The 22,067-nt window shown below is 35.8% G+C and overlaps 1 protein-coding gene and 1 non-coding gene across 14 annotated transcripts in view; one reads left to right on the forward strand and one right to left on the reverse strand.

Moving 5' to 3' along the window:
• The window catches only part of Birc6 (baculoviral IAP repeat containing 6), a 242,185-nt gene that overhangs the window by 21,503 nt on the left and 198,615 nt on the right, over positions 1-22,067 (reverse strand). For 12 of the 13 annotated variants that reach the window (XM_063230115.1, XM_063230081.1, XM_063230100.1 and 9 more), the window contains one exon: positions 18,046-18,256. In XM_063230115.1, the coding sequence (XP_063086185.1) occupies positions 18,046-18,256 (211 nt within the window). Of the gene's footprint in view, positions 1-1,477; positions 1,651-18,045; positions 18,257-22,067 lie in introns of all 13 variants that reach the window. The other variant, XR_010040847.1, reaches the window with a different exon arrangement.
• LOC111757758 (U6 spliceosomal RNA) lies at positions 19,943-20,049 on the forward strand. Its single transcript, XR_002792050.1, has one exon. It is a non-coding gene; the product is annotated as a U6 spliceosomal RNA (small nuclear RNA).

A 22,067-nucleotide genomic window follows, 5' to 3' on the forward strand; every position in this document is an offset into this window, starting at 1 on the left:
TAGGCAGCAAGAAGAAATGTATATAGTATCATTCATGTGTTTTCAATTTGGTTCCTACAGTGTGTGAAAAAACTCACCCACAGACATTCCTAACTGTAAGTTATATACTGTATCTCACCTGGCAAGACACTTCATGAATCACTTCCCCTTCTCCTCTACGTTCTGCTTTTACGTTCTCTGAGAATGTAAGAAGTCACAGAGAACACATGTCCACATGCAGGGAACCGGTTGGCACATGCACTCTAGACCATTTCAGTTATCAACATCTGTGTGTGTATAGGTATGTGGATAATGTACTTGAATGTGTATTTAAGGAGAGTACAATGAATGCTTTAGAATTGAAATATAGACACTTTTACTGCTATAGTCAAGTAAAATATTGCTATCTTTTATAGCCACAAAATAAAATAGAGAGTACAGTTAAGCTGGTCATTTTAATAAAGAAATGATTCTGGCAGAGGAGTTTAATCAGATTTTGAACTGAATTTGTCAAAAAACTGTTAACAGTGTTAAATACTGAGAATCATTCCAATTTTACTACACGTGCTGCCGAAGTGAGCATGAATACTGAGAGTCAAGTGAAGTGCGAAAGCGCTCCTCAATACCCTTTTTGAATTTACAAAGACTTTACTATCCTCCCAACTACAGATGATTCTCTACTGCTAAACCTAAAAGCATTCTTAGTACTAGGGCCACCAAATTATAATAAGCTGCTTGAGAAAAAAGTTGTGGTTTTGTCAGTAACAAAATAAAGATGATTTTCTTAATCTGTTATTAACCTGCTAAACTACCATACTCTTAGTAAAGATTTCACTTTTTAAAAAATGCATTTTGCCAAGCAAAGAAGGAAGATATGCAAGTGAAGCTCATTTTTTCCAGAAAAGGTGTTTTTCCCCCTTGATAAAAATTAAGGTCTCACATAGAGTGTGAACTGTATCAATATAATCTAGGAATTTATTGTATTAACCACATGACATATAGGATGTATCCTTGAAAAACCACTGACTGCAAATTTCAAGCCCAATTTCTAAGTAGAAAATTCTTAATTCTAGTTTTCAAAACATTAGGAGATTATTAAAATAGTATGAACAAGATAGTAATTTTTAAACCAAAATTAAAATTTAAAAAGTGTGAGAATTCAAAAGTATAAAGAAACGTTTTACACCAAATGCATATAAGAAATGATTATGTACACTTTAAGATACGGCTGAATCATGAAGTAGATATGTTTAGACATTTTAGACAGGTTCTAATGAAAATTTCTACTTTGATAATCTCAGAAAAAAACACACAGAAAAAAAAGAATCTCCAACAGATGGCAGCATTTTGAATACATGAAGCACACACACTACCTGCCTACTAGTGACTGCAACTATTCATTGTTGCCATGGAACTACAGTGAGTAGTTTTGTTCTATAAAAGTTGCAGGTTACTGCCAACCCATATGTAGGCCCAGGCTCATGAAAAAAGGCCATACCTTAGCTCACATCCTGAAGTCTGTGTGAAAAGCTATTTGAGTTCAAGGCACCTAGCTGGAAGTAGGTCTTTGAGACTGACAATGGATCCAACATGGTAAAAGCAATCAGCGACGGCCGCTACCATGGTATCCGCTGCTTTGTGCATACGTTGAATCTGGTTGTGATCACTGCCCTGAAGAAATATGAGGAAGCAACTGAAGTTTCTACTATTGCACAGGATCATCTGCAAACATTTTCCACTATACTATGAATTCCAACTAAATAGCTAATAAATTAAGCAAATTTTGGCTCTGTGAATTTTAAATTTTGGCTCCGTAAACTAGGATGTGAGCAAAATGGGCAGACCTTTTTTGTGAAAACAAAAGAAAAAAGCACCCATATCTCAACTTTCAGTTACACTGAAGTCCTTCTACTAACACTGCCATTTGAATTGTCAGCTATTAAGTCAATATAACCCACATCACAATCATGTTCTTTTATGGTTCATAAACTGAAAACAGTTTAATAGATCTATTGTCTCAATAGAACATTTAGGGAAAGACCTCTTTAAACCCCTACCTTCTAATTCTAAAGCCAAAAATATCACATGGCTGAAATACACTCGTCACTCCCTTGGTCTTTTTGAGACCAGCTTTCATGCATTCAGTTCAGGCTGGCCTTCAATTTGTAATGATCCTACTACAGAAGCTAGGATTATAGACATGCACCACTGTGCCTGGCAGATATACATATTCAAAACATAGAACCACTTGAAGAAGTTATCTGGAGACTATATGCTAAAATGTCAACATTCAAAAGTGTTAAAAATTAAGCACTATTAGAAAAATATAAATTACGAGGATGAAAATCTTATATTTACCTATAAAACAATCATACTGTATCTTTTAATTCTAAAGCTCTTTGACAGAAAGTTTAAAGCAAATTAAGATTAAGGTAAACTTTTTAAATTTAAAGTAGTACTGTGGAAAATAATCTGCTTTTAATGTCTCCAGAAAGCATGAAAATGGCTAGTGAAATGCACCATAAAATGTTTCCCATGATTAAGTTATAGCTTAGTTTTCACTCAATTCCTTTTTATTTTTATCTAAACCCTCCCTCTTTCCCTTTCTTTCTTCTTTCTTTTTTTGGTTTTTGGAGACAGGTTTTCACTGTGTAGTTTAGGCGGGCCTTGAACTCACTACGTAGCCCAGGCTGGTCTCAAACTTGCAGTGATGCTCCTGCCTTGGCCTACAGAATGGTAGAATTATAGGAGTATGCCAACATGTTTACCTCTAAACTTTATAAACAGAATTCTCAGTTTAATTTTTAATGATTTAAATGAAAGCTTAAAAAAATACAATTGCTTGCCTTGGGAAGCTTAAATAAAAAAATATAAAAGAAGTAAACACTTAAAAGTGGTACTAAGAAACAAAAAATTTTGATTTCTATAATGTATTTTCACAACACTTATATAATGAGGGCACTATTTGCAATTACAGAATGGAGTTGTCACAAATATTTTGGCTCACCAGTTTACCAAGGGTTCACCCAACTGAACCAGAGAGAACAAAGCAAAACCACCGTTGGGATCATTGCCTCTGACATCAGGGGAAGGGTAATAAACAACAGAACGTGCTTCAGGTCACCAAAACAGCAAAAACAAAAAACCAAAAAGACCCTCAAAACTTTAAGAAAAAATGTAAGGGACTATCAAATATGTTTTGGCTAAGAAATCAGGCCTTACTCATTTTGTAGATATGAGGGGCAGAGTTAAAACTAGGTAAAAGAAACTAGGACATGTTTTTCCAACAGAACCAAAGCAGGTAGCCCAGGACTGAACTTTTTTAATTGACTTAAGCCCTATAATTTATATTTTTAGATTCAAAAAGAGAATCTCATTGAAAATATACCCCACAAAAAAGATTAAATAGGGGCTGGGGATCTAGCTCAGTGTCACAATATCTGTGTGACAAAGCACAAGTTCATGAGTTTCATTCCCGGGGACATAAAACGTGACGTTTTCCGTAAGAGTTACTTCAAAATGTGGTTGATTTCTTCCCGCTAGAAAAAAAAAAAAAAAACCAAAAAACCTCTAAAATAACTAAAAACAAAACAAAACAAAACAAAAAAACCCAACCAAATAAACAAAAATACCTGGCGATAATCGATTTTCCCTTTCATGCTGTCACAGAGAAGTTAAATATTCAACTCTTACAACCAAGAGTCAGTTTTGTGATTGTCACTCACAGCGTGCCTGGGGCATGAACGTGGGCTTTGTGCAGGCTGGGACAGCACTGTTGACTGAGTTATATCCCAAACACTTTCCTGCCTCAGCCTTCCCAATGCTAGGATTATAGATGCATATACCACTACATCTGCCAGTATGTGCAAAAATGTAGACGACAGGGGGCTGGGGATTTAGCTCAGCGACATAAGTGCCTGCCTTGCAAGCAGGTGGTCGTGAGTTCGATCTCTGGTACTGATAAAAAGGAAAAAGACCCCCCCCCCAAAAGTAGACTATACTATCATATCGCATAAATCGCTTTATTACTGAGAAAGTTATCACTTTTGTGGGGGGGGTGCTTTGTTTTGTTGAGGCAAGGTCTTGCTGTGTAGTTTAGGCTCGAGTACAACATGCAGCAATCCTCTTTCTCAGTCACCAATCTCTGTTCTTCTCTTCTGTGTAGTCTAAACTGAATAACTGATCATAAACAGGGAGAATGGTTCTGAGGTGGTGTTTTTGTTTAGTCTTTTAAATATCAAGTACTAAACTCTTAACTCAAATAATTTCTTGACAAATAAGTTACAGATACTAAAATATAGAATACAGGGTAAGGGTGAAATCTACAGACAAAACAATAATGTTTGGGGAGTTGAACAACACACAGAAAAAAATTTTATAATCAGCACACTGCCCGAATCTATGCAAACAGGTAACAAATTAGTTTCAAAAGTCAGTACTGTAAAAGAAAACTATGTGTATCAATAAGAGTTAAGAATAAGTTCTTAAAAGAATTTTTCAGGATAAAATGGTTACTTGTCCTTACTTTGTTAGCTATCAAATACTTGAGCAAGAAAAGCATAAAATAAGTTTATGCTGATCTAACCCATCTATTTGTTTATTTATTTACTTAATGGAAGACCTAAGCCTTATGTAAATAATTATACATAGTTTTGCCTGCCCCTTTACTAGATGTACAACAAAAAATGATGAGGCCTAGTTTATTTTGGTAATCTAGTAATTATTAATTGGGTATAACTAAACTGCAATGCTGATCAAATGAAACATGCTGCCTCTTAATGTATTATAATTCTAATGTACATACTTTCCAAGGGAATGAAAAATGAGTAAAAGAAAAATATTTTTTAAAAAAAGAAAAATATTAAACACTATATAAAATCTACATGCTACTGCAGATTATTGACAGATTTATATTTTCTTTTTTTCTTTAGGCACTGGGGATCAAAATCAGGACTACATGCTTACAAAGGAGGCACTTATGATGCTGAGCTAAATCCCCAGCCCCAAATTTGTTTTTTATTAAATGTATTTTTTACTTTACTGTCATCATTTAAAAATTTTTAACGCATCCTAAATATCCAAAGATACCTCAAAAATCAGTACATGTCCCCTATTTTAAGTTAATCATGGGTCCCCTATTTTAAATTAATGATTCTCTGTGTTTAGATGTGAATTCTTAGAACTCTTCCACTCTGCATTAGAAAATATAATACAAATCACAATCTACCGGGCCAGGGTTGCAGCTAATTGGCACAAGCGCCTGCCTGGCAAGCACAATTTCCTGAGTTTGATTCCTGGTACCAAAATAAGTAAAATTAAAAACTCACAGATTTAGATAAATAATCATTAAATGTTAAAGATAAATTTTTTTAAAAAAAATCACAATCTACCACTTTTCTGAAAATGGTAGAATCTAAATTACCTTCATTCTGAAGATTTCCTGACAGTTGTAAAACTTTATAGGTAATATTGACAAGCTTGCAATGTACCCAGACATATGTATTATAAACTGAATTTTACTTTGAGCAAATTTAGTGTTAAGGCTTCCTAGGATTTTGTGTAAAATAGAGTTCATATAATTTTTTTTTAATTTTAAAGAAAATAAAACAGAATAGTCAAATCAAAACCAAACAATAAAAGCAATACAGGACTTCAAAACAAGATAGTAGGAAATTCACAACAGCTACCATAATATATCTTATCTTCAAAGTAGCTGCCCACACCATCACCAAACATAATAAAACAAACAGAAAAAAAGGACTTCAAAATAGGATAATCGGAAATTAACAATGGTTACCATGATGCCTTATCTTCAAAATAGCTGTCCAGACCATTAGATGTACACATGAAAAATTAACCGAACAATACAAGTTGATTCTTTACTTCAGTTGTTATCTTTTCAGAAATTTCAGCTGTGTGACCTCTAATTTCTACTATGTCTGTGTCTCCTGAACTTTTTCTGGGTGGGCTGGAGGTCTAAGATTCTGTTTTGCTCTTTTGTCTTGACATTTTCTGTGTTCTTCTGCATCAGTCCACTGGCTGCCTGTTCCTAGGTGTAGCGGACTGCAACAGGCACCTGGGTTCCTCTGATCCTGGAGTGGTGGAGACGCATAGGGTGGTGGTTCAACTGACGTTCCCCTGATGGCACAGGGGCCTCAGGTGTGGCTTCATCTTAGGGTTGGCACTGGGCTCACCTAGGCTGCTGGTTTATGGCCTTGGGGTACTGGATTTATTTTCTGGGTTGATCTCTCTGGGCCACTGGTGTGTGGCGTCAAGAGTGTAGCTTTTTCCTAGTAACTCTTACTTGTTCACAGGTTTGGTTTGGCTCTGATATTTTCTGTCAAGTTGATGTGTCTCTCTGTGATAACGGGATACTGAGGTCTACATTTACAACTGTGTTATTGCTCAATTGATTTTCCATGTCTACCACTAACCATCTTATGTAGTTGGGTGCTCCCTCTATTAGGTACACGCATATTTATGATCGTGATGGCATTTATGCTCAGATTTCTCATTGACCCCAGTCAATCTTATGTTGTTGTTCTTTGCTTCATCTTGTAACTGCTGAATTCATTTACTATGGTCTCTTGCTATTTTCGAGACAGTTTTTCTTTCATGATCACTAGCTGAATTTGGTCTTTTAAGATCTGAAAGTCTATCCTTTCCTTTATTCAATCTATTGCACATACTTTCAATGGAGGTTTGAATCTCCTGTTTTGGATTTTTTTCATGGATTCCATTTCTTTCTTATATTGGACAATTTTGGTTTCCATCTTTTTCTAAGTTCATGTATTCTTTTGTGTCTTCTCTATTATCTTTGATTTTAAGCATCATTTCTTTTTTTATCTCAGAGATCATTTTCTCTATAGCCTTTTCCATTTGTTTATTCACTTCTGTTATCATTTCAGAAAGTTACAGTGTTTAACTTCCAACTTCATCCACCTCATTGAGTTTCAAGCCTGTCCTCGGTGAGCTGGTGGTATGGGGCTGCACTCTGCCCTTTTGCTATTATCCACACCTTCTCTTTTTTCTTCTATTTTTGTCTTCTATGTTGATGCCCGCCAACCTCCCATGACACATAGCTCTACCACTAGCATTCAGGCTTCTCTCAAGGAGGAAAGCAGATAGCAGATGTCTGTTCCTTAGGGATCCTCCAGATGTAGTTGGTTCTTGTTCTCTCCTCACTGCTGCTTCAGATGCTTCCACAGTATTGCCCTCACTGATTACTTCGCCCTCCAAAGGTATGTGTGCAATTGTGCGCTGAATTGTTTCCTGTGTCTTAGGTTCCTGTTGGTCTTATACTTGCCCAACTGGACCACCATCCAGGAATTCAATGGAAGACGTATGAAGCACAAACTCATTGTCATCCAGCTGGCCCCACCATTTTGGGTTTAATGAAGGAGTGCGGAATGCGAACTCAATGTCTTCCAGCTGGCCCCACCATGTGGGATGTAATGGAGGGGTGTGGAGTGCAAGCACACTGTCTTCCACTTACATCTGTCTTCCAGATGCAATGGAGGAGGCCTGGGTCACTGTTTTCCAGCGAGCCCTGCTGTTAGGGGAGTTCAAATAATTTGATAAAGAATAAAATAATCATTTTACATTAATATGTTGTACTACTGAGGCAAAAATACTAAGTCAATAATTTGTGAAAGTTTTTAAAACTCACTTAAATAACAGATTTCTGTATTTTAGCATTTGATCAAAGTACTTTTCAGGAACCAGCCAAAATTCATCTTTCCATCATATAAGTGTGAAACGTAAGTGTTCAATGAACTACTGAGGCAGGAAATAGCAATGGTGTATAAAACAGAAGCACTCAGATTGAGTCAATCAACTTGTCTTCCCTTTCATAAATACTGTTTTCAAGAATATTGCAGGAATCAGGAAACTCAGGAACTGACTCCTAGTTTTGTTCCTATTATTAATTGTATGATTTTTGTTTCTTTGTTTTTGTGGGGTATGTATATAGTGATTGAACCCTGGATGCTCAAAACTCAGTCCCCATCCCTTTTGTTTTCATTTGAAACGAGGTCTCGCTATGCTGCCTCGGCTGGCCTGAAAACTCCTCATTTCCCCATTTCACCCTCCAGGGTGGCAGTGCTATCACAACTATCACAACTGCTCTAGTAGAGCTTTTAAATTTTGGATTGGGGGTATTAGGGATAAAACAAAAGCCTTTACACTGGGCTACATTCCCAACCCTCTTTTAAAATTTTCAAAACAAATTTTCACTAAGTGACTAAATTGCCCACGCTGGGGGGGCAAATCTGTGACATTCTTAGTCTCCTAGGCACATGCTACCATCCCATTCCCCCAACAGCAAATTCTTAATGTTAAACTAATAGTTTCATTCTCTGGTAAACAAGGACAATAAACATTTTCTTGCCTACTACATCTAACAAAACAAAGCAATTCTGAAACTAAATGCTATACAAAAAATTTAAAGCTGTGTTATCTCCTGATGTTTATCATATACTGGTAACTACATGCAACTATTTATTTACAATTTACCCACAGTAAGGTTGACGGACTTATTCTCAAGAAACCCAGAAAGGAAATGAAAAAAACACAGAAACTGGAACAGAAATATTATACTAATTTAAAATAATTGAACAAAAGAAAGTATTTTTGTTTTTCATCTCCCTAAATTGCCAATCTCACATTTAAGAAAATTCATTTTCACCAGATTTTGATTCTTAAACTTGTTTTGAAACTTAGGTATAGAAGTATTGGGTTCATACATTAATAATCATCTATTCACAGGTTATATTTAACATGTGTTAGGCTTGCTCAAACTTGATGTATAGCCTTGGCCTAATACTTTTTGTCTCTCTGTCTCTCTCTCTCTCTGGAGCTATTCTTCCTACAGATGAAAGATCTAAGTATCAGAAGTACTACATAAAATACTCATTAAACTATGTAATTAAAGAACTAAGCCCAACTTGCATACTTTTCTGCATTAGGCAAAAGAAATATTTCCAACACAAAATAACTGAGTATTGCCACCCCGGTGGCACCTGAAAATTATGGTAGTAAAAGTTCTTAAACTTATAAAAAATAACACGTTATGTACATGTACCAGTTTCCCATGATGCAGGTAATCATGTGCTACAAATGTGCTAATAATAATGAAGATGATGATACACTCCAAATTCTAGCCAAGGGAATGAATTTATTTCACCTAGAGTTTAAGTCCTTAGTGGATGAACATCAAAATTTTTTTGTTCTATTAAATGTTCACTCTAGGAAAAAAAAAAGAGAGCTTTTTGTTTATTTGAAATCTCCTTTGATTTTTTAAAAAAATCTTTTTATTGTTTTTTGAGATAGTTTCACTATGTAATTCATGCTGGTCTCAAGCCTCCTGAATGTTGAGATTATAGATGCTCTCCACCAGTAGTACTGGCCCATTTTCCCTCTAATCTTTCTACTGAAGTGATTCTAAGGTGTAAAGTAAGTAAAGACCTACTCAGTATTATTCAAGTGAATGACTTAAATAGAATACATACAGGTTTTTCAAACATTTCTCCATTTTTGTTCTATTTTAGAAAAATTTTCAATGATCAAGAACTAAAACATTTTGAGATAACAACATCCTGAAATGCTCTATTTCTTATTGTTTAGATTTTAAATGTTAAATGATGGTAGAAAAACTAAGCAGAAAACTCCATTTAACGTTATATGGTTATGTTTCTAAAATGCTATAAAGCTAAAGCATAAAATGTCATATATATTCCTAAAAGCATGTTAAATTCTAAAGTCAGCAGTGAGAATTTCTTCCCGATTGTCTTTCAGTTGAAACTACCAAGCGCTGAATATACAATTCTCTATTTCGAAGTGCCATACCTAAGTTTTGTTAATTCCATGTAAAATGTTATTCCTAAATTGTCTTACTCTAAGTGCTTACTCATAGCTAGGTATCATTAATATTAATCAACTTGTTTATGTTAATTTTGACCCTTAACACTAAGAAATTATATAAATTATGACTTGATAAGAGGTGTTATGAGATGGCACATAATAGGCAGCATCATGAATTAAAAAACAGTAACTTTATTTTTAGTAAGTTGATAATGCAGAAGATCAAAGAAATATACCCACATCCTAAGGACAGATATTCTAAATAGGTCTCTATCATCCTGAGGAAGCCAGGAGTCACCCTCCCAACCTCTATAGGAAGAGTCTTGCTCTTTAAGCATGCCAGCTTGCTCTGTGACTTACTTCCCCATTTGTCCTCAACTTAATCAATTTTACTTGAGGAATTACACTCATAATCTTACTGGATGACCATAGTTCTGTCCCCCTTCATGCTTCCCTTCCTTGTGAGTTGCCATTTTTCTCCACTTTGGATCCATCTTGCCTTGTGGTTTCCCCCATGAAAGTCTCTAGAAAAGACAGTCTTTGGCAACCCACTTAGGACTCCTTCTTTCTCTCTTGGACAGAAGCTTTCCTTCTCTCAATAAATACATTCTGCCTTTAAAAACAAGACTTGATAATGTGATTTGTCTAAGGATCACATTCATTTATCGGGAAATCGTACCCGTACATGATATATCTGGATTCTTTTTGTTTGGTACCAGGGATTGAACACGTGACCTTATGCTTACCAGGCAAGCGCTTAAGTCACTAAGCTAAATCCTTGGTCCTCTGGAGTCTTTTTGTCCACTTCTCCTACCCTTCATTTTAAGCCTTATTGCCTTTTTTTATTTATAAAAGCTTTGTTTCTATTTTTTTCTCATTTTTTCTTTACCTTTCCCTTCCTTTTCCCCTCCCTAGTTCACTCTCAAATTTGAACATTTTCTTAAAAGTATCAGATTTTAGGAAACAGACAACACCACAAAAAAATTAGTCTTAGCTGCTACTTTGCAATGTGAGCAAATTCACCAAATAAAGTAACAAAGGTGAAGCTGACAAAAAGCATATTTCCTCAAACAGTATTCAAGTTTATATACAGCAAACTTATCAGAGTAGTATAAAAATTATTATAGATAAGCATAATGGAGGGAAATTAGAAACGTGTCTTAATATCTTATTTTTAAAATTTAAAATTCAAAGACTAGCTTTCAGATATATACACGTGTGGTTTTCATATATATATATAAATATATATAATTATGTCATATTCTTACATGTGATAGTAAAAACTGTAATTACATTACTGCAGAATTATGTGGGTAACCTTTTATTAAAGTATAGGTTAAAGGGTCACTTCTTTATGTATGTATATATATATATATATATATATTATTTTTTTGGGGGGGGGTCTTTTTCCTTTTTATCGGTACCAGGGATCGAACTCACGACTGCCTGCTTGCAAGGCAGGCGCTTATGCTGCTGAGCTAAATCCCAAGCCCCTTCTTTAAGTATATATTATATTAATCAACACTAAAGTACTCTAAAATAAGAGATTTTTCTTAGGAAAAAAAATGGCAGTATCCTGGAACAGCAAGACAGAACTGGATAAGAACGTACTTCAGTTAAACAATGGGCCAAGTAAGAATTTTGGTTATCACTGTAGACAGGGAAATAAAAAAATTAGTAGAGAAACATATCAAATTAAATTAAAAGAGTTTATATAACTCTTCAGGCAATTTTGAGAATTACAACACAATTCTGTATCATAGCCAGAGATCAAAATAAAATGAAGGGTCCAGGGATACAGCTCACCAGTACAGCACCTGGTTGTGAACTGTGAGGCCCTGAGTTTGATTCCTAGTATCTACTGATTCCTAGTATCTATCAATCAACCAATCAAGGTTAGTTTATCTATCTGCTAACTTTGGCTTCATCAATTAAGCACAAAGGGAAGAAGGGAAAGGAGATGGTTAGTGGACATCTTCCCACTTGTTAAAGTCAGGGTTTCACTATACAGTTCAGGCTGGCCTTGAACTCAACTGTGTAGCCCATGCTGGTCTTGAATTCACAAGGATCCTCCTGCCTCAGCCTACTGCATACTGGGCTTAGAGGCTGCGCTGCCATGCCCACTCATCTTCCCACTTCCTGTCCTTATTTGCTAGTTTGTATTTGCTTCTACAGGAAAGACATCTCCTTTTAGAAACTTTCCAAAAGTACGGGAAGACATTTAAGTGATAGATACATGAATAAGCATATGACACAGTGAGGAAGCAATATTAAAAAAAAAGTTCTCAGGACACCTTTAATTCTGTATTGTTTATAAAATGTTCTTGCATAAAATACAGCACACTGGTGGCACTAGAGCTTATTTTTATTTTAATTTATTCACAGTTTTTATTCTTAACATACTCAGAAAAAACAAAACTATAGCAATGAAAAATTGTCAGTGGTTAGGATATAGATTAGACAAAGGCTTGTCAGTTTTGCAAGTAGCAACAGGGAGTTTTTTTTTTAGGAGGAGGAAAGTTATTTTTCCTGATTATGATTGTGATTACGAGAATCAAAAAATGTATTAAAGTTCATTGAACTGTACATACAAAAAAGAACAAAGATCAAGTAACTTCATGTTAGTAACTGTAGCATACTGTATTTGTTGTTTCAACCATCATATCTTTTTTGGCAGGTTCTCAATGTGTTGTAGGCGGGTCTCAAATTCCTGGCCTCAAAGGTTCACACCAGCAACCATCAACATTTTATAGGAAAAGGTGACACAACCTGTAATCCCAGCCCTGGGGAGGCTAAGGCAGGAGGACTGCCAGGAATTCAAAGCCAGCGAGGGCTACGTAGTAAATTCAAGGTTAATCTGAAGTACATAGTGAGACTATGCCTCAAAAAAATGCCAAGAATCAACTTTTTTTCTGTGATGCTGGGCCCTGTAATGCTGGCAAGCATTCTTTCATAAGCTACATCCCAGCAAACTTTCTTTGCTAAACTTAATGATGTGCAGAAAACTATTCATCTCCTGTATTCTTTGCTGGTCTTGCATAATCTTATGTTTATTGCAATACTATGGTTTAAATAATCCTGTGTTGGCCCTTTGCTTCCAGACTGCTACCACCATTGGTCGCATGCATGCTCCTGGGAAGGGCCTGTTCCAGAGGGCTGAGCCGTATCACTGCAGTGTCTCCACCTGGCTGAAGCTGATGTCAGGCAAGGCGCAGGTTTACAAACTGGCCAAGAAGGGCCTAACTCCCTCACATATCAGTGTGACCACAAGAGGCTCTCATGGTGTTGCACAAATACATTTTGTGACAGGTACTATAATCTGGAGAATCCTAAAGCCTAAAGGACTCACTCCTGATCTCCCTGAGGATCTCTATCACTTAACTAAGAAAGTAGTTGCTGAGGCCGGGGACATAGTTCAGTGGCACAGTGCCTGCCTGGCAAGCACAAGGTTGATTCCTGGTACTGAAAGAAAAAACAAAAAGAAAGCAGCTGTTGTTCCATCTTGAGAGGAACAGAAAGGATCAGGAAGACAAGTTCTCTCTGACCTTCATCGAGCCAGATTCACCATCAACTTGATATTATAGAACCAAGCAGGTCCTCCCCAGCAGGAAGAGTCATCCACAGCCTCCATCCTGGTGGCATTTTGTTTATGAACTCAAGCAATAAAATCATGATTTAACTTAAATAAATAAATAAGTAAAATAGTAATCCTGTGTTGGTGGGCATGGATTCTATTTTTCACTTTTCAAACAAATGATTGAAATGACTGCTCCTTGATTGTGCTTTTTTTGAGAATGGGAGTTAAAATATTTATTTTGAGGGCAAGTAAGTACACATTATTTTATTTTCATTGAAGACTTCATACATTTTATACTATTTATGGCAAATGGTTCTCCTGATACAATAATAATTTAAAGTTTCTTTAAGTAAAATTCACGCTTTTTTAAAAAGGTCAGTAGACCTTAAAAAAAATATTACTCAGTTTTCAATCATAAAACTATCTGCTTGATCAAAGTAGTAAGAACTCACTCTCACATATTCTCACTTTTGGATAAATCCCTAAATAACATATACACCATGCATCATAGAAACTATATTTTAAAATCTCTTGGCTGCTGAACATTTTTTATAATTTCAGCTGGAATGACAGCTTTCAGGAAATAGAATAACATGTGAACATGTACAGAGCCCCACTCTGTTATTCCTGGATCTTAAAGCCAAAGACTTTACCAAAAAAAGAATTAACATTCCCTACAAACAATTGGACTTCTACCCAGTTAAGATATTGTAGCTTCTGTCTAACTAGGTCCATCAAACCACCTAGTAATAGGATTGGTTTTGGAACACTCCTACCTGGGATTAGAGAGTTCAGATTCTTGTGTGTGAACAAAGACAGCTATGTTCCCACAACCATATATGTTATAGCACTTGAACTCTATTGAAGGAGCTCTCGAATGACTTAAAAGCCTGAGTTATGTGACTGTTTTTCAAAGACAAACATCTGAACATAGATTTTTACATAGGAATTAATTTCCTATAAGTCCACAATGTACAAGCAAGAATGCTAAAGAACACCAAACGGTAGGTCCCTAGAAATAGCAGGATAGAGAGAGGACATATAGCTGTAACTTCTGAGACACAATGAAAATCTCTTTCTTTCACTGTCATGGCAGTTTAGACTCGTCCTACTTCTTTATTAGTCATTCAACTATAATGTGACACTATCATAGGACAAGTTGGATCAGATCTCTGCTGAAACCTTTCAGTGGCCCATCTCTACTTTTAAAAGTGCATCTGTGATCCCTCTTCATCTTCTAGTCCCTAGTTTTCTTCTCTAGCTTCATCTCCCACCTGTGCTACATCTCGGGCACACCAAACTTTCACAGGTTGTCTGAGCGTGTGATGCTTTCTTTCACTGCTAACATTGCTTCCACAGTCTGTGACACAAATAACACTGCCCTTCATCACTCAACTAATTCCCACTTACCCTTTAGGATTCCAAAGCTGGGCTAGTTCTTCTGTTGTGTCTTGTATTTCTCCAAATGAGTCATGTATGTTATTAAAAGTGCGTGATTATCACTGCAATTTATATGTCTGCTGCAATTTATATGTCAGCCCTTTAGAAAGAGGGCTGACATACAATTTTCTTAATATGCTCCCATAAGCAAACAATAAACATCTGTTCAGTGATGAACCTACAATACTCTGCTGAGTGGGGCCGAACTCACCTACATCAATATAATCACACATTTTCTAATGTACAAATTAGATAAACGTCAGGTAAATGGTTTTCAGCTTCTTAATAATACTTTTCCATCTTTTCTTATACAAAAGTTTCAGACTTGAGAGCATACTAACCAACAGAATCTCCATCATTTTTTCAATTATTATATCAAATTAGGGTTTAGGCATGCATGTCAAAATAGGCTCATCTCACAATTAGGCTATTCCAACTAGAAACAGAAAGTTTCCTTTATACCTGAAAAAATCATGAAAATTCTAAATGTAACATATACAAATACCTTCCATGAAAACCACTGTATATAACTATGAATTCTCAATATGTAAAATCCTTAAAAACTGCAGGGATGTGTTATGTGTATGCCTCTACTAGTTTTAACAGAGATTGCATATAGGAGACTATGGGGTATAACAATTAAGCACATACAAGTCTCAACATAAAACACAGTAATAGTATCTCTCTATTAGTGAAACAGAGTCACTGTAAATATAACATAAATGAAACAAGACCTGTAAACACTATTACACTATTATCTTCACTGTGTTTTTTTGGGGGGGGGGAGAACATAATTTTCAAGTCTAAGATACAAATTTCTTTTTTCTGATTGAAATAAGAATTTGAAGAATAATTTTCTCCAGGAAATCAAATAGAAAAATAAAAAGAGATTCAGCTAAAAGAAACTCAAGTCTCTCTCTGAAATTCAATTTTTCTAGTGAATTGCTACATTTTGTATATAAGTCCAAGATTTCCTTTTTTTCATTTCTATTTTCTGCAGTGCTGGGGATTAAATGGAGGGCCTCAAACTGGGCTACATCCTTAGCTGTTTTTTAGTTTTTACAAGGTCTTGCTAATACACTGAGTCAAACTTGGATCCTCCTACCTCAGCCTCCCACAGTAATGGGAATATAGACACAAGCCACCACCCACATCTAGTTAAAATACATTTTTCAAAACAATATACTACATATATAATGTAAACAGGAAATCAATTAAGAAAAGCAAACTGCCAGAAGAGGTAGTATATGTGTCCAAATTTTACTGCAGTTAAGCGTACTCTACAATTATTTTATAATCTATGTTGTATGTGCAGAAATTACAGCCTAAGTAGATACATACAGTAAGATATTCTGATTTTACTGGTTTTATTGTCACACTCCTAACATTTCCCTCTGATACTGTTTTTGACCAAGGCTATAATTATAACACCATTCCAAACTATTATGCAAGTTTTCATCTAATAATCTTGAGTTAAGGAGCAATAAACATTTTACAAATGGCTATAAACCATCCCAAAATACAAAAACATAAAGATACAGATATACAAGACAATGTTTCCCCTAAAAAAGACGTGAGCAATTTCAAAGCTTTGTATATGTCATCAAATTGATTGCTCAAAAACGACATGTTCATGGTACAGGAGTAGGAGAAAATGATGGCCAGGACAGAGAATAGAATGTTCAATTAGAAGTTTCTCAAGCAGACAATTAGAGAAAATATCATTTAGTTCTAACCCATCTAATTCAATTCAATTAAAGTACTGCATTTCTTTTAGGAACCTACTCTGGTTTACAAGGTTACCAGTCAAAAAGATTAGGGAATAGGGGCTAAAACAGAGAGCAAACACAATATTGTTCACTTTTACACCACAGGGGAAAAAAAGAAAAAGAAAACATTCACTACCAAAGGAATACACCTTTTTATTTTCTTTTCTGACAACAACAGAGAAGTCTGAACCTACAGCTCTTTTATTTTGTTTTTTTTCACCTTTTGAGATTGGTGGTTGTTACATTACCTAGGATGGGCTCAACTTCTTGAACTCACATAATTCTCCTGAGTAGCAGGGACTAAAGGGTGGTATACCACTCTACCTGGCTAACTCTACAACTTTTTATAGCTCTTACAAAATAGTCCTTTCATTAATCTCTCTTGAATTTATGATTCTCACTGCGTGGTCATCACTCAGTAGCTTTTTATAGTGTTAGTAACACCACATTAAGCCAATAAATAGGATTAATATTTCCCCTCAAAGGTAAACACTGATAAAAACTATACGTCTACCAATTCTCTACCATCCTTGGATCTGTCCAGTTTAAACTGTAAATTCTTAAAAATTTAAGTGACAACAGGCAAAGTAAATACAGTACACAAAACAGAAAGAACAACAATGGAATCAAAAGACCACTGACAAAGAAATACACTGGCAATGTAACTACCTCAATAGTCAGATGATCTTTAAGGAAAACTGACAATCTCCTCCTATCTCAGCTGCTTGAGTACTGGGATCATATTTCAAATTTTTTTTTTTTTTGTCTTTTGATTCTTAAGAAAGATTATACCATGAATCATAACATGCACTACAATATAATAGGAATAATCCACAAACCCAACAATTCAGCTTCTAGGATTCTAAGATGCAGAGTATTATATAAGCACTAAAAGATGTACTTGTAAAATTATTATACACAAAAAATAAATATTCACAACAGCCAAGTAAAACACAACGGCTGTACACAGTAAGAAATTAGAGGCAGTAATACCAATGTCAGAACTCAAAGTGTAGCTCAGTGGTATAACGTTTGCCTATCACATGTGAGGGCCTGGGTTCAATCCATCAAACAAACAAAAACAGAAAGTCGGTAACATGTTTACTGCCTTTGAAAGGTATCTCTTAACATTAATATGGAGTGAAACTAGTATTTACTTGTATGATACCTAAAGAGTGTTAACATTTAAAGTAAACTATGATCTACAGCTAGAAGATTACACAGTGAAATGTTTGAGAAGCCACTGTGAATAAATGTTTCTTAAGTGTATAATCTGGGTTCTATGTCCATTCATACGTTGCTTGTATGTGCAGGAATGCACACACATGTATACTATCTGTCACTGAAAAAGAAAAACCAAATCCATTTATATTTTAAAAATATTTTAGAGACAAAATTAAGAGGACCATAGTGTAGTACCTTAAACGGTTGGTATAGGTATCAACACACGTCTTCATTTTTGCCAGTAATGTACCAACAGAAGTTTGACACTCTGACTGTTCTTCTTCCTCTTCACCATTTTCTGTAGAAAGAGGCAACAAGAGCGGCACCATGGATGCACAAGAAGCAATAGCCCGGAGCAATTCCAGCAGAGCCCGATAGAGGGGCACGTGTCTTGCCATGTCTAGAACTAAGGAGAGAAAAGGGAGAAAAGTACAAATGAGAACATGCGCAGTACACAACTAAATCTGCACCTGATACCCAGATAGATTGTTAAATGGTAAACAGACTAACATAGTGGATGCTTATGAACTATCAACATACAAAGAATAGCAAAAGCTACTTTGGAAAACAGAAAGATGTGGGCACAGAGTTGGGGAAAAACAAGAAATGTACCCACATAATTATATTATCCACAGAAATGAATAGCCTGGATAATATAATATGGCTTTATTTTATGTTGTTTTGAGACAAGTTCTCATTACATAGTTCAGGCTGGCCTCCTGCCTCAGCTTTTCAAGTGCTGAGATTACAGGCGTGCACCACCATGCCTGGCTACAGTACAGTATTAAATATAGTATGAGGATGAAGTGGAAATGCATTTTACAAGATTAAGTGAAATAATGAAGTCATTCTATCAACAGAAACAAAAGAGACAGGAATATAGTTTATGCCTACTTCAACAAATCAACCTTCCTGTTAATACAAAATGTTGATTATGCTAACTTTCAATTAGTAGATAAGAAATTTATTAAAAATAAATTCCTCAGTTTAAGAACATGTATTGTTTCTAAGGCTTCCTAAGAGGTCATGAAATTTAATTTTGTGATTCATTTGATAGAAGACACAACATCTTCTGTCTTCCAACGCCAGTTATTAAACAGCCTTTCCATAAACATTTTCTGAAAACATGTTGCGGAACTGGCTGGAATACAGCTGTGAAGATGACAAAATCTCTCCCCTCGTCTACCTTATATTCTAGATAAAGGGCAAATAAATGACCATTTTTTCAAAAGCTAGTAACTACTCTAAATCCTAGAAAATTAAAGATGGACAAGGAGAAGTGGAGGGGGCAAACTACTAATTAGAGACAGGAATTGCCACAATGCCTCCACAGAAGGATGAAGCATCACAGAGACCCTAGACTTCCTGTAGCTACTTATACAGTAAAAGGGGTAAAGAACTTGACAGATTAGCTCTAATGACCTGATGACAGACAGGGAGGCTATTCAGAATATTGTTCAAGTGATGCAGAAATAGACCATGTTTGATGCCTTCTAATGAGTACACACAGAAGAGGGGTAGCAAAGTACAACTGGCATTCTTTCCATGTCTTTCCCATGTACAACAGTTCTATGTACTGCATACATGGGTCTACTTAAAGCCTCCTTTCCAACCCATATTCTAACGTTACACTGTAGCACATTGTTGAGGAAAATCCAAATATACTCAAAAGTTACTAATCAATAGGTACACAACAGAATATCCACTATTGTGAAGATGAGGAACATCCAGACTCACACACAGAAGTGCCAATAAGCTGGTATAATTTGGCATTACCTATTAAAAGTTAAAACTGCCTGGCACATGCTTCTACTCCTAGCACTCGAGGAGGCTGACATAGAGGGACTGAAAGTTTGAGCCCATCTAGGGAACTTGGAAAGACTGTCCCAAAATAAAAAAGGCTGGGTATGTAGCTCAGGGCAAAGACCCTAGGGAAAATACCACAATACTCATGAAGAAAGGAGTAGGGAAGAGAGGAAGGGAGGGAGGGAGACAAGCAGGGAGGGAGGGTAAGCAGGCAGGCGGGCAGCCAGGCAAGCAAGAAGCCCTATGTTCTATGACTCAGCAATGTCATATATTAAAATAAAGCCTGTTGCTCACATTGGCAGCACATATACTAAAATTGGAACAATACAGAGAATATTAGCATGGCCCTTGCACAAGCATGCCATGTAAATTCATGACGCATTCCTTATTTTTACCAAAAATGTATAATAGATATGGTGAAAGTGGAAGGGAAAGAAACTGCTCAAAAGGAAAAGAATGACCGGCATAGAGAAAGGAGAAAAGTAAGAAGGGAAAAATATATATATTAGATAATTCTACTAATGTCAGTTCATCAAAAAGAAGGGTTTGTGCTTTCATTGTTTGATCATTTTTCTCTTGCCTAAATCTTGTACTCTGAACAATTACTTTGCATACTCAATGCATTAATCAATGTTAATCTTCCATTACTGTTTTGAAATTCTGTATTGTTTTTATTTTTTCATTTTGAAATTAAAAAAAAAATGAAGCCTGTTGAGAAGATTTTCTTTTCCTTTTTTTTTTTTTTTTTTTTTGTCTTTTTCGTTTTTATCAGCACCAGGAATCAAACTCATGACTGCCTGCTTGCAAAGCAGGCGCTTATGCCGCTGAGCTAAATCCCCAGCCCCTGTTGATAAGATTTTCAATGTTTCAGTACTGAAAGTTCAAAGCAACTTATCATATACAAGCAATAGCATATCCAAATGATTCCTCCCTATGAAGCTTTAAAAAAGGATCTAGTGGAAATATCTCTCATATCAATATTTGAGTGTAGTAAGTTGTAAAAAATATATTCAGATGACACACATGTAAGCCTAAACACTTAATTTTTTATGAAAGGGGTACCACAAAAGAATATTCAGAGGAAAACAGGAATTTCTAAAATTCAGTTATATAAAAAATTCAACTGTATATACATGATTAATATCCCCAGCTGATTAGCCTCATGAAAATAGTGCAACATTCCTTTTAAGTTTATAGTCTCTTTTGAACATTTTCTTCTTTCCCATGCTTTATCAGGTACATCAATTTGGTACAAATTAATCTCACCTACCCCGTGTGGGGTTGCATGCCTGTAATCTCAGCACTCAGGAGGCTGAGGCAGGACTGCCTGAGAGTTCAAGGTGAGTCTGGGTTACATAAATGGGTTCAAGGCTAGCCAGAGTCTATCTCAAAAAAAAAAGAAGAAGAAATTGTCTACCCCTTTTGCTATACTATGACACTTCTTTCAACATATCATTCTATAGAGGTGTTCCTGTCCTTATTGTATATATGAGAAACTATGACTTTACGTTGCATAAGCAGCAGATGAAGTAGGAAGGCCAATGCTGACCTCTCCGTGTAACTTTACAGCTTTTCCCATCTCTGAGCAGTTCAGTAAGGTAGCTAATGGTCACACTGCTCTTTAAACTCAATTAAAACATAAAAACAAAAACAACTAAGAATCTAGTTCCTCATTTGCAGAAAGAAGAGGAGAAAAAAATGAAGGAGGGGAAGGAAGGAAAGCAGAGGCAGCCACCGCCGCAGAAGTGTTAAGCACAAGTGAAAAGTAAGTAGATTTATTTTCAGAAAACGTTATTTCAGAAAAAAAATCCAAAGAAATACTGTAAGAACTTAATAAGTTTTTAAAGTTTGTAGACACAGTGAACATGTACAGATGCTGTTAACTTTATATAACAAATAATCATTTAAAATGTAATATAGGGCCAGAGATTTAGCTCAGCAGTATAAGAACCTGCCTGGCCAGTGTGAGGTCATGAGTTCATTCCCCCGGTGAGGGTGAGGGTGAGGGTCCGGGAGAGGGAGATTAATCACAATAGCAAATCCAAACAGAAATATGTAAGAACTTTATGGGGAGGGAAAAAAAATCTATGCTTCAAGACTAGGTGGCAGTCTTAGTAAATGGCTATTAAATTCATGGACAGGAACACTGAATACAATATAAAGGTCAATTTAAAAACGTGGCTAAGCTGGATGTGGGGAATCACGACTGCAATCCTAGCACGTGGGAAGCTGAGGCAGGAGGATTGCAGTGAATTTAAGGCCAGTCCAGGCTACATGGTGAGTTCAAGGCCATCCAGAAATACAACGAGATCCTTTCTCAAAACAAAACACAAAGCACAACACAACACATGTGGATTAAGAAGAAATAAGATGTGTCATATATATACAACTGCACAACAGGCATATTCATG

Source organism: Cavia porcellus, unplaced genomic scaffold, assembly GCF_034190915.1.
Source record: "Cavia porcellus strain 051 isolate PalLab524CR breed Dunkin Hartley unplaced genomic scaffold, mCavPor4.1 scaffold_1, whole genome shotgun sequence".
NCBI classification, from domain to species: Eukaryota; Metazoa; Chordata; class Mammalia; order Rodentia; family Caviidae; genus Cavia; species Cavia porcellus.